The following is a 13,437-nucleotide window of genomic DNA, read 5'->3' on the forward strand; positions in this document are numbered from 1 at the left end:
TTTTTCATAAGACCAACAACTTAAAAGATTTACTTGCTCTCATCACTGTATTATAAAAGGGGTCCACCTGGTACAAGTTAGTCTACAGTGTGATGTGTGTCAAATTGGAATTATCTTTATGAAAAAAATATGCTGTTTTCAACTGGTCTTGAACTAAACCAAAGTCTGACCAAACAAGCTAAAAGGATCACAGTTACAGATAAGTCAAAAATACAAATATGTGCTTTATAAGCATGTTTGGAAAAATACTGAAGTAATCAAAGCTTTTCTTTGTCTAGAAAAAGTAGGATAAAGAAACTACCATACAATCATGATGAAGTAAAAAACAGGCAAAAAAAGTTATACTATAAAAAGGGAAGTTTAAGATAAGATTTACTCACTTATATCAGGCCCGCACTGGCTATTATGTTGCAACCAGTTGCCTTTAACTGTGAAAGGACTCTTTCGGTTGCTAGTAGATCCAGTTCCCAATTGTCCATTTCCTCCTAGGCCAAAAGCATAAATTCTTCCAGATGAAGGAACAAACGCCAATGTATGCTGTCTTAATGTGGGATGGGAAAGAAGAAAATACAGATAAATGCTCTATCAAAAGAAAAATAGCAAAAGAAAGTTTATATCAGCATGTACTTTCAAGAAGAAAAAATTTTAAATAAAAAAAGACAAAAAGGAAAATAACTTTAGCAAATGAGGAAAAATCATGTCAAAAATGACTAATGCTTTATTGCCATAACATTGTGGCTCTAAATATTACATTAACTTAGTTGGTTTGAGCAGGTTCAGAAATTGATGTACTAAGGATGACAGAACTGGGCATAAGGTAGGAACCTTCCATGGATAATGTACCAATGCATCACAGAGCCAACTCATCTACATACTTGGATGAAGCCAATTTAAAGTAACTAATTGACCTAATATTCAATGCCTTTGGGATGCACTAACTACTGAGCACTGTGCTGCCCTGGAGTTACCTATTTCATTAGATATTTTTAAAAACAGGCAATTACCCCTCCTCATTTTGTGTAAGGTCTACAGTATATAAACACAGATCCTTCTAGGCCAACTATATATATCTGCTGCTGCCTTAAAATGATTAATTATTGCTCTGATAGTTTAAATGGGTATTTGCAATCATTTTATCTATTTTCCTATAGCCACTTCTTAATCTGTGTAGCTTAAAAACCCTTGGTTACACATCATTACCATGTTTTCCCATTTGTGACAGATGATTGTCAACTCATATTTATATCCCAGTAAAACAGGAAGTCATGGCTGATCACTTCATTTCCAATCTCTCAGATGAACTTAAAAATGTAAAACAAGAATGTAAATATACTTCAGTTAGATTTTACTTATATGATCAAAAAGGTGTGTAAATAGCTGTATCACAAATATAGTTAAAAAAAATAATTTTCATATGACAGATTTTTTTTTTCTTTTCAGTTATCATACTTCAATTAATACTTTGAATTAAAAGAATCACGAGGAGAAACAAATCAATTTTTCTTTTAATTACTAGGGGCATCACTATTAGTGGAAAGCACTGCAGCAGCATTAAAAAAAGCACAGAGGAGAGTGACTAGGCCTACTGAAGGACAGACAGGTATGAGCTGTGACAAAAGATTCAAGGAGCTGAACCTATTTAGTTTAATTAAATGGAGATTAAGAGATGACATGACTAAAGAATTTATAATGAAGGAAATTAGTACAGTGGTTCCCTGCTGTTGCGTTAAAATAACTTCTTCAAGAGTACAGGGACAATGTTAAGAGCAAATTTCATACAAATGTTAGAAAGTTTTTCTTCACACAAAGAACAACAGGCATGTGACATCAACTGCCAAGTATTTTAATGGAGAGTGAGATTGTAGGGGCCTTGATGTTATTTTGGAGACTCTGAATAGGATTGTTAAGTTTGATGGACTGAAGGCCCTATTCTCATCAAACTTTTTTGAAGCTTAGCTATATCCTTTGAAACTTCAGGGACTTGAACCCTGGCTTTCGTTGTACATGTCCTGGGACTTCTTTACCAATGTTGCACAGATGTAGCCGTAATTCAAGAATCCAGCTTGCTGAGCATGATGTTATCCATTAGACCAATACATTCTACCAAGCAGTGGCTTCTTTTACTGTTTGTTTTAGGAATTACAGTTTACTCAGGAGCTTGCAGATCAGTATCACTGAAATGGTTAATTATAAAACTGACAGCTTTGGTTATACCTTAGTTGAACTAGGGAGCAGTAAACTGGCAATCATATCTGAAAATGCTTATACTCTTATGATTCCTTGTATTTTTCTGGTCTTATCAGTTGCTAATGCAGTAACAAATCTAACAGACAAAGTCACAATTCCCCAGCACACACTCCACTTCACTGCATTTTAATGTACACTCTGATAACCTTAACTGAGTCAATAATTTTCAATTACCAAATCCCTCAATTAAAGAGTGTTCCCCCCACCATATAACATAGTCTTGAATAAAATACAAGTCAGGTTTTTAAAATGTATGTTTTAATTTTACTGCATCTTTCAGATAATCATTTGTCACACACGTGCGAGTAGGAGGCAGCTAAAGGGCTTAAGTAATGGTAATACCACATCCGGCCAGGGGGCGGCGGGGTGCACTGACTGTCTTTCTCAGTTCCCTGCAGATCTTTCCCGAGAAATCCTGCCAGGCTCCAGCACCTCCGAAAACCTCACTTCTGGCCCCGGTGCCTCCGACGATGTCACTTCCGGTTCCCTGGTTGGCCTGGGTATGGGGGTTGGGTAGTGGTGGTGGGGGCCTTTCGAGGACGTCACTTCCTATACGAGCCTTTACAGCTGCCATCTTACCACCAAGGAATCGGTTCTGTTTTGGACTCAGTCTTGTGAACAACTCTGTTATTTTCAAAAGCCTTTTGCAGCCAGGGATATTATACGGGTGGCTGCCCCAAACCTTTTCACGATGTCTGGTCTGTGTTTCTATCACACATGTTACTTTAATATAGATGCAACATTCCCACTTGTCTCCAAACTCTTCTCACTGTTCAACCCCTCCCTTTAAAAAACAAGCTTTTTCTGTGACCAGCCTTGAAACAATTCAGATGAATTTCTCACATTTAATCAAAGATCTTTAAATTATTCTAGTGCAGTTTGGAAAGTAATCCACCTTATATCTATGCACAGGTGATGAATGACACTTTAGATTTTACAAATTTCAATCGCACATGTATATTCCTAAGCTACATAAAATTAATTGCAATTTTAGCTTTTATTTTTTTAACATGCATTGCAAAATACATTCCCATAGATGGCATGTCACAAACATTAACCCTGAATTCACCTAACCAGCTATAACTTCCAGACTGGAAAAAATCACTTTATATTACATAGAGATATTGCTTTTTCCTATTTAATGTTTCATTTATTATGTTATAGTTCCAGTTTATCTGTTGCTACAGTTATATGACATTTGTTATGGGATTCACAGCGACAGTGCTAATGTTTGCAATGTGGCATTTGTTACACCTGAAAAGGGCATTGCATTTTATTACTACATGCATTACAAAATATATTCCAATAGATGGAGCAAAGCAGGTGTTAATAGCAGTGTGATGCTCAATTTTGGAATGAACACACCTAACAGAACGTAACTGGAGAATGCACAAAAATGGGCTTATATGAAATATACAGTTTTTCATTTTCTTTGTAAAAACTGTATTTGAATGAAAGAAAACAATTTCTTTAAATAAGTGAAAATACATATATTAAATTCAATATGCAGATAATGTAAATTCTGACCTGCACAACCTGTATGTTTATTAAAAAAGTAAAACATTAATGGGACTGTGCAATAATGTACTGTAAAATAAATGAAGTTACTGAAGACAAATTTAATGGTAGCAGGGCTGAGATTGTCAGCATCTGTGGATTTACACCTAACTTCCTGTACTAGTTCAGTGTTGCTCCACTAAGCTATTGACTACGCTTACAAGAATTGTTTGATGTTGTTTTTAGGAGGGTACTCATCACTTTTCACTCTGTCACAACAAGCAAGACTCATCATCTTCTTTTTAATTCACAAAAATAATTCCTTTACAAGTAATCATAGTCTATTTGCAGTCTTACATATTAAAAACTGCTATTTTTCCTTATTTACTGTTACTTCTCATAGTACTTTTATTTATTTTCTTATCTTTATAAAAATAAATAACATCTTTACAAAATAAAGATGCACAAATAACACAAAATTCCAAATCTCAGTTTTTCACAACAAAGCTTTTGAAGCCAATACCTACAGTAGGTAAAATGTATGTTTCAACAGTGCAAACTACTTACAATGACAAGATATACTGTACACCGACAGTATAATACTGCATATTCACTTGCCCTCCAAAGCACAGCTGATAGAAAATAACATTAGAACAAGGCAGTTTGTGCACGTACAAGAAGTCTCACTTTACCTTGACTGTCTGTGTCTGTGCCTGTTTGGTTAAAACATGCTTGTTCTTCACTCAGTGAAGTGATGTTTAACACTAGAATTACCAGAGCCTACGAAAAAACTCGTATATCCGGCCCACCTTAAATCGCTTCTTAAATCCGTTCACACCTCTCCGCCAGCATCCTTTGTCCTCTAAATGTGCTGATAAAAGACAAGCTGCCAGCAGCCGGCTATTCCATCCCCCCACCGACTTAGAACGTGAGCGAAGTTTTCCCAGCTCACGCCTTGATTGATTATGTGGGAGTGAAGTGGAGTTTTACAGCGGAAATAAGAGGTCATTATTCTAAAGTAATCTGTGTAAACACATTGTTAAAACAGAAACTTTTTCATATTTTAGTAATAAATGTTACAAAATGTAGTAGGCATAAACTATAGAATATATAAAGCCCGAGTTCCAAAGATCAAATAAACATTTTCACAAAAGCTTCAAGAATGATTCAACAGCTTCTGTGGCGTAGCGCGTTAAGATTTGCCTCTTAGCGCAGAGCAGCTTTTCCTTGCCTCACAGACCTGAGTTCGATTCCCCACTGGGGATGAAGTGTTGCTTTTTTTTCTTTTCTTTTAAACCTCAAACGGACATAAAATTTATACATCAGTATGCACTGTCAGTTACTGAGATCGTTATATTTTCATGTGGGAGGCTCCTTTTCAAATATTTTTTTAACAATTGAGACTGCAATTAACAGGAACAACTGTCCTTATAACTTATTTTTAAGATCCATAACACACAGACAGACAGAGCACTGCGTAATACAGAGACAGACAGGCAGAGAAGTCACTAGATACAGAAATAAACAGGGAAGCCACGTGTACTGAAAGAAAAAAAAGAACAACATGTGCGTTGTCCCTGACTCTCTAAGTAAGATTGGGGGAGGGGTGATGTTAGAGCGCCTGCGCTTATTCAGTGCAGCTGGCCTCCCACATGAAAATATAACGATCTCAGTAACTGACAGTGCATACCAATGTATAAATTTTATGTCCGTTTGAGGTTTAAAAGAAAAGAAAAAAAAAGCAACACTTCATCCCCAGTGGGGAATCGAACTCAGGTCTGTGAGGCAAGGAAAAGCTGCTCTGCGCTAAGAGGCAAATCTTAATGCGCTACGCCACAGAAGCTGTTGAATCATTCTTGAAGTTTTTGTGAAAATGTTTATTTGATCTTTGGAACTCGGGCTTTATATATTCTATAGTTTATGCCTACTACATTTTGTAACATTTATTACTAAAATATGAAAAAGTTTCTGTTTTAACAATGTGTTTACACAGATTACTTTAGAATAATGACCTCTTATTTCCACTGTAAAACTCCACTTCACTCCCACATAATCAATCAAGGCGTGAGCTGGGAAAACTTCGCTCACGTTCTAAGTCGGTGGGGGGATGGAATAGCCGGCTGCTGGCAGCTTGTCTTTTATCAGCACATTTAGAGGACAAAGGATGCTGGCGGAGAGGTGTGAACGGATTTAAGAAGCGATTTAAGGTGGGCCGGATATACGAGTTTTTTCGTAGGCTCTGGTAATTCTAGTGTTAAGCTTCAGCCGGAGTTGGCTCTCATTTTCCATGTATTCTTTCTTTCCCTGTCTATGAGGAGTTTGTGCCGCTATGCCACCACAGTTTGTGTGTGGTCATGTGACTGCATGGCTACGTCTGATTTGTGAAACAGAGCCATGTGATTTTTGTTGCTACGTCTGACGGGTGAAATGGAGTCTTGTGATTATTGTTGCTACATCTGATTGACGAAAAAATATAGCGTATATAATGGAAAAAAAGTAAAGATTCAAGTGTTGCCCAATGTTGTGGAGTAAGAGTAGTAGTGTTTCTTCTTCACAAATGTACTCAAGTAAAAGTAAAAAGTATGGTGCAGTAAAACCACTCTTAGAAGTACAATTATTTAAAAAAGTTACTCAAGTAAATGTAACTTGTTACTACCCACCTCTGTCTGTAACACATCTTAATGCAGATGATACACTGGGCTTACCATTCTATACCCCGGAAAAATCTACAATGTAATATTTGTCATCATGGAGGTAAATATCTGGCAAACAAGGTCACCAGCAAACAGAGCAAATGTGCTGTAAAAACACTTTAATTAGTGTTAATCAACGAAACTAACCAAAGCATTAACACAAATTCATTTCAAATGGATGACCCTTCTGCACTTAGATTTAAGATCACTGTGGACTGGGCCAGCTATTATTTTATATTTATTATTTTAAAAAATGTAGATATTATATATGTTTTTAATTATTTTTATGGATGACACTGTAGAAATGAATCTTGCATGCAAATTCTCAGGCAGCATATTGCATAAAGCTGCGTAACACACAGAAATGAACACAGTGAGTAAGTATGCAGACAGTAGGAAACACAGGCCAGAAACTCCAATTCGAACAACCTTTATAAAGAATACAGATTTTAAGGCTGATGCAGATATGTGTATTTATAATCATATTACTGCATTTATTTTTGTACTAGACTTTAGCATGCAAACACCTGTATCATATTCTCCATTTCCATTGCTCGGAAAACTTTACACATTTTTGTTATTTCTTTAGAATTGCCAGTTTTTACACACGGCCAAACATATGTTATTTGAAACGGAGCAACCTTGAAGGCATAAAGTTAAAATTCTTTATATAGAAAAGAAAGGAAAACTATTTCCCAACAAAGACAGTGTCAAATCAAAACATTGTGTAATGAAGTATTTCCTGCTAAAATATGTAGTGAGAAGTCAGGCAAAATGATACCTATTATTGGCTAACTAGGAAATTACAATATTCAAGCCTTCGAGGCAACTCAGGCCCCTTCTTCAGGCAAGATGTAATTAAATCTTACATTACATTCCATCTTGCCTGAAGAAGAGGCAACTACATTCATAATGACTAACACGGTACAACACCCTAGTACTGCTAAAATATGTTACTTAATTCAACAAGGAGTTATGTAAGCATATAAATATAAATAGAACAAGCATTTAAACATACAAGTTACTTGTATAAATAGATCCAAGTAAGCATGTAAGCTATTTACCCTTATTCATATTATTGCTTTGCACAGTAAGTGTTGTGAACAATCCAATATTACAGTAGCAATCATTTCCAAAAAAAAACTTCTCCTTTATTGGGATTAGGAGGGCATTTTAATCATTAGCACAGCATGCTTGATGCCAGTATGTGTTTGCTACGTGAGACTCGGTTGTACAGGACCCTATTAAGTTAAATCAACCTTGTCATCTATTCATTTTGTTTGTTTTTAAAGGCTTGTCTTTTTTTTCTTTCTTCTATGTTGTGTTATTTCCAAAAATAAAAACCACTACGATTGACAGTCATAACTTTCACCATTGCACATATCTACTATACAATAAAATGTTAAGCTTTGTAGGTATGTCCAGTTGCTATGAGTAATCCATCCATCCATTATCCAACCCGCTGAATCCGAACACAGGGTTACAGGGGTCTGCTGGAGCCAATCCCAGCCAACACAGGGCACAAGGCAGGAACCAATCCTGGGCAGGGTGCCAACCCACCGCTATGAGTAATCTGACTGGTCAAGTTGGCTTTAATGTGATTAGTCAGTTTGATTTTGGTGACACGACTGAAAGAGGTAGTGCAAACATGAGATACAAGAGGATGAGTAAAGGCACACTGTGAGTCACCTTCAGTGATGAGCAAGTATAAAAGTGGACAGGAGACAAGCAAGGCAGCTCGAAAAGAAAAAGGCTTTATGGGAACATACTCGAATGAGACAGCGCCAGTCAGACACACAAGGTTATGGAAGAAAGATACACGTAAAGCAAGAGATATCATTTATTTACATTTTTTATACTAATGGTAACATGGCTAATACTATTATGAAGTTTTGAGAATTAACTAAAAAATATTGGTTCAACTGCAAGTGATACCTCACTCAGTAGGATTCCTGTCCTGCACCTGATGTGGACAGAATAGGGCCATGATTTTCTAGAACAGTATGTAGCAGTGCTACTTTATAAGAACTGCATCTCCCAGCAGTCCTTGCTGGGTCTGCTGGGGTCAAAGGTGGCCACAGGTAGTTAAAAGGAGGGCAGAGGGCAAAAAGGAAAAAAAAAGTTTGTTCTGTTTTGGTGCGGTGTGTGTTGCAGTTATCTGTCGTTTCTGCCTGCTGTTATTGGTACTCTAATCTTTTTGTCCTGGACTGTATTCGTTTGTTGGGGGTCTGGATTGTCTGTCTACCTGTACACTGAGAACTGTGTTGGATTATTTGGTTTTCCGGAAGATTGGAGCGCTCCTGAATCAACCATCAACCATCAACATCATCAGTAACTACCGGTAGGACTGTATTTTTCCTTCTTCCTTTCAACATACAGATCGCTGGACTTGGTCACTTTTCATCTTCATCCGGTTTGGTTTATATGGACTTTGCTGTGTGGTGTTTGTGTTTATATGTTTATATGTAATATCGCCGAAGGGGTCAGGGGTGGTATTACTGATTTCATTATTTATTTGGTGTCGTCATATTTGTAATTGTTTGCCTTTCCCAATGTGCTTTATTGTCTCTGTTGTGACTGTGTGTGGGTCGACCCAAGGCTGGGGACATTCCTGGGATCTCTTCTATTAAAATAAATAAATCACCGTCATCTGACGGTGTGAATCTTAGCGGACCCTGACCGCTACAAGTATATAACAATAAAGGAACGTAATGAAGAAATGGACTTAAACAATAAGCATTTTAGTTCCAACAAAATTAGTCCAGAGTTGCTGAAACAATACACATCACGCTAACTGTAAACAAGCAAAATCCCAAGAGAAATTGCTTCATAGTTGTCAAGTGTGTAGTGTTTAAAGCCACTAAAAAATTTACCTGGTGAAAAGGAAGTATTCTATTTACACTGTGCCAATGTGTGAAGCTGAAAAAGGGAATGAATAATGGCTTAAATATACAGTATATACATTACTAATCCACAGTTTTAATTTATGCACGGAGGCACCGACACGCATGCGCAGTGCGCCGCGGCTTCCCAGAAGTCAGTAGGTGGCGCCCAAACACCGCCCAAAAACCACAACCCACAGTCAAATGCAGCGGCCTCCCAGAGTCAGTAGTATGTATGTGCCAGCAGTCTGTGTGGCATGTTTGGGATACAAACAATAAACAGCGAGGTGCAGCGTGCACGCCAGGTTGTACAGCCACCCGGACAATGAACGAGCGCGCCCACAACGCGCTTTTGACACAGCACGGGAAAAGGAGGCATGTATCCAAATGGAGGGAGCATTAGTAATACAAACACGAGCCCGTATGGCTACGACCTGTAAACGAGCCCGTATGGATACATGTTATTGAATTAAATGGAAACTTTACCATGCCTACGACCTGTGAACTAAACCTGAGGTAAAGTGTGCACGCCAGGTTGTACAGCCGCCCGGACGCGACCGCCCACACCACCGCATATACCCTCCATGATATTTCATCACACAGAAACTGATTGCCATTCTTGGATTTCCGATTCGCTGGCGAATCGCGGGCTTACTTGTCAGATTCTAAGACAGACTAGACAGAGCCCTTAAGCAGCTTCTAGTAAGAATTATGCAGAGCTCCAGCAAGATTAAATTTCCACTATTGTACATTGAGCAAAAAGAACACATCATTGTGCTCTTAAATATTGCTGTTGTTTATTGTTTGCGGTGACAACTGAAATGTGTTAGAACTGAAAAAAAAAATCCTTTAATCCAGTAATAAACAGTTTGACTACAATACATAAGGGGAAAAATAATGTAACCTGGGGTAATATAATATTAGATTAAAAAACAGTATTAATCATGATCAGTACTTAAACTCTAAATTAATACTGGCTTAAAAAAAAAAAAAAAAAAAACTACAGTACTTACCTACCACAGGCAATCTGTGTGACAACACTTCCCATTAATTCAAAGACCTTCTTAGGGTTTACTTCATGACTGGTAGTGTTATGACCCAACTGACCATATCCTCCAGCACCAAACGTAAATACACCGCCTTCCTACAACAAAGAGAAGTTGAAGAAGTAAATTCTTAATTGTACTGACCAATCTCTGTTATACCCCCAACCTCAAAAAAAATAAAATAGAAAAAAAAAAGAACAAAAGTCTTCCTAAAATTAAAAAGCACACTCAACTGTTTAGAAGACTGACAATGACTAGCCTTTTATAGTTCATTACACTAGAAGGGGTTAAATCGGGCCAATACAGAGTTCCAATACTAAGCTCTGTCCATCAACTGAAAAAGCGGTAACATGTTTTGATATTTAAAAGGTAATACATAAATAGAACATACTTCTCTGACAGAAAAAATTTAATAGGAATCAACCAGTACAATGTAGGTAATACACCAACCACTAGAATTCAGCCATGAAATTAGATTCTGCGATACTTTTTTTTTTTTAAATTTTCATTACATACAGTATCAGCAAAAACATTACTCCATCACCATTCAAAAAGTAAAATTGTAGCTTTGTCACAGATTAAATTGTAACTGATATGACTAAAAAAAGGAGTATCTAATCCTGAGAGTTCATTCATGTACAAAACAAACATACTCAAATTATGTTAAAGGGTCCCTGCCCTGGATAAACAGGTTACAAATATAGATGGATGGTACCTTAGTAAGTGCAGCTGTGTGATCTTCTCCACAGCATACATAAATTACTTTCTGTGTTCTTAAGGACTTCAGAAGTACTGGAGCATATCTATCTGCAGGAAAAGTAACCCTTAATGATGAAACAATACATATCACATAGTATAAAAAGTCTGAAATATCAATTTTTGAAACTCAACTTGATGTGAAAATAAAAATTCTACTAATAAACAAGGCAAATAAAGCAATATCCAGTTGTAACAGAATAATAACCAATGTTTGCAATTAAATTTTTAAATAAAGAACCAGAATAATTTACCCGTCTCATCATTGACACCCAGTTGTCCAAAATTATTGTGACCCCATCCAAAGATGGCCCCTGAGAGCGTGAGTGCAAATCCATGGGCAGCTCCAGCGGCTATCTGGCCAAAAGGAATACCAAGAAGGGACTTGATAAGCTGTGGAGAAGATTGACTTTTTGACTCCATGCCCAATCCAAGTTGTCCATATTTATTCTGACCCCATGAGAATATCTCGCTTGCTAAAAAAGACAAGGGAATTGTTGTAACAAAAAATTAAAAACTTTAAATCAACTGAGACAATTAGGCAGGTTAATAGCAAAAGAGAAATATAATGCAAAGTCATGTGGGTTCTTGCAGATCTAAGAACGGTTAAGCTGGTAGAAAAACACCAGGAAGACACAGGACTATAAATAATGTCCACAACTTGAAACTGGACCAAGAGAGTAGTGATACCCTAAACAAAGGTTAGCTATAAAATTAAAAGGATACATTTTGAACTGTAATATATCTCAATAGAAATTAAACTCAACATTTAAGAATATGATGAGGAAAAACAGCTGGCATAATTTGCAAAAAGGTTCTGAATAGCTTGAATGAATCTCATACCTCAATTTCCCACCCTAGTACACATGACAGACACTACATCAGAGTAATGATGAAAAAAACTTAGGAATCAATGACCAAAACAAAAAATAATAAAAATCAGGATAGGATTATGCACTTTACCTGGTTCAGACGACATTTAGAAAACAAAAGTGAACTGGAATGCGAAAATCAAAAAAGGTTTAAACACTGCTTATTTCAGAAACAAAAAAGGACTAACCTTTTGATAATGCAAGAGAATGATAGTACCCACAGGCTACCTGGACAATCTGGATTTCAGACAAGCTCTTGATGTTTCTTAGTTTAAAAAAAAAAAATTACTGTGAACTTATTTGTTTCTTTTTCTTTTCAATTAAACAGACTGTACGTTGTTTGTAGATAATACAAGCAGCACATAATAGTAGGGGTGTGTAATACTGGCAAAAAACTATATCTTGATATTTTCTGTGACTTTGACAATAACAATAATTAGACAATATTTTTGCATCCTTTAAAAACATGTTTGTAGAGGTCTTATTTATCTAGCTTGATCTTTAAAATAGGATATTAAATGTTGCTTACTAATGAGATTAATGGAAACAATAGTTAAGGAAAACAGGTCTTATTTACTTAAAACTGAAGCAAAATAACACAAAAACATCAAAATCTCCAGTCAACGTATTACTAAGATCAAAGCAAGTATGAGTAAACCATTTCAAAGTGGCCTACAGAATTTACCAAAAAAAAAGTTTTTAAGCAGACACTTATCCTTAATGTAAACAAGAAATGAATCTAAAGGGAACAAAATACTAATCATAATTGAACTACAGGGCATGAACATTGCAGTCTGGATAAACAAACTGCTCTCCTTTAAGGTGAATTGTACAGCATACAAGCAAGAACAAAAATCTAACATACATATAGTGTAAAAATCCAAAGTTCTGTTAAATACTGCACAGAAAAAAACTATAGCATTTGTAAACAAGTTCTGTCATATATTGCACAAAAATACAAAAAAAAAAATACAGAAACACCAGTCTGTTCACAGCATCTGACTTCGGAGTAGCATGGTTACCTGTTACATTTCCTCCAGTGCTGAAAGTCCTCTTAGATGGGCTGCTTGAGGAAGGGATACACAGGTAAATTTTTTGCAAATTTTCACAATTTGGGGAAATGCACTTCAATCTCTTTTTCAATGGCAGTGTGCAGAGACTTGCTTTCTCTGAATTCCTGTTTTTTTTTTGTTTTTTTTTGCCTGACACCATACTAGATCAATTTCATTTCACACATGGTGAAACAAGTTAGTTGTTCTGCTGTCTTTAACGGCAAACAGTTTTTGACATAGTTTGCAGATTGCAGTCTTTTAAGCAACATCAGTTTTTCAAAGCCAAACCACCTCCATGTGAGTGAGGATGAATCATGTCTTGCAATTAAATCTAACAATGTAGATTGTGAGGCTGCTTATCCCCTGGAGCCGTTTGCTCACTGAGTTTTAGG

At 36.5% G+C, this 13,437-nt stretch overlaps 1 protein-coding gene across 2 annotated transcripts in view; it reads right to left on the bottom strand.

Moving 5' to 3' along the window:
- herc4 (HECT and RLD domain containing E3 ubiquitin protein ligase 4) overlaps positions 1 to 13,437 on the bottom strand; it is a 139,718-nt gene that overhangs the window by 79,793 nt on the left and 46,488 nt on the right. For both annotated transcript variants that reach the window (XM_051923411.1, XM_051923410.1), the window contains exons 4-8: positions 12,182 to 12,258; positions 11,376 to 11,597; positions 11,081 to 11,172; positions 10,333 to 10,463; positions 381 to 541 (exon numbers count right to left, since the gene is read on the bottom strand). In XM_051923411.1, the coding sequence (XP_051779371.1) occupies positions 381 to 541; positions 10,333 to 10,463; positions 11,081 to 11,172; positions 11,376 to 11,597; positions 12,182 to 12,258 (683 nt within the window). The remainder of the gene's footprint in view (positions 1 to 380; positions 542 to 10,332; positions 10,464 to 11,080; positions 11,173 to 11,375; positions 11,598 to 12,181; positions 12,259 to 13,437) is intronic.

This window comes from Erpetoichthys calabaricus, chromosome 2 (genome assembly GCF_900747795.2).
Source record: "Erpetoichthys calabaricus chromosome 2, fErpCal1.3, whole genome shotgun sequence".
Lineage (NCBI taxonomy): Eukaryota > Metazoa > Chordata > Cladistia > Polypteriformes > Polypteridae > Erpetoichthys > Erpetoichthys calabaricus.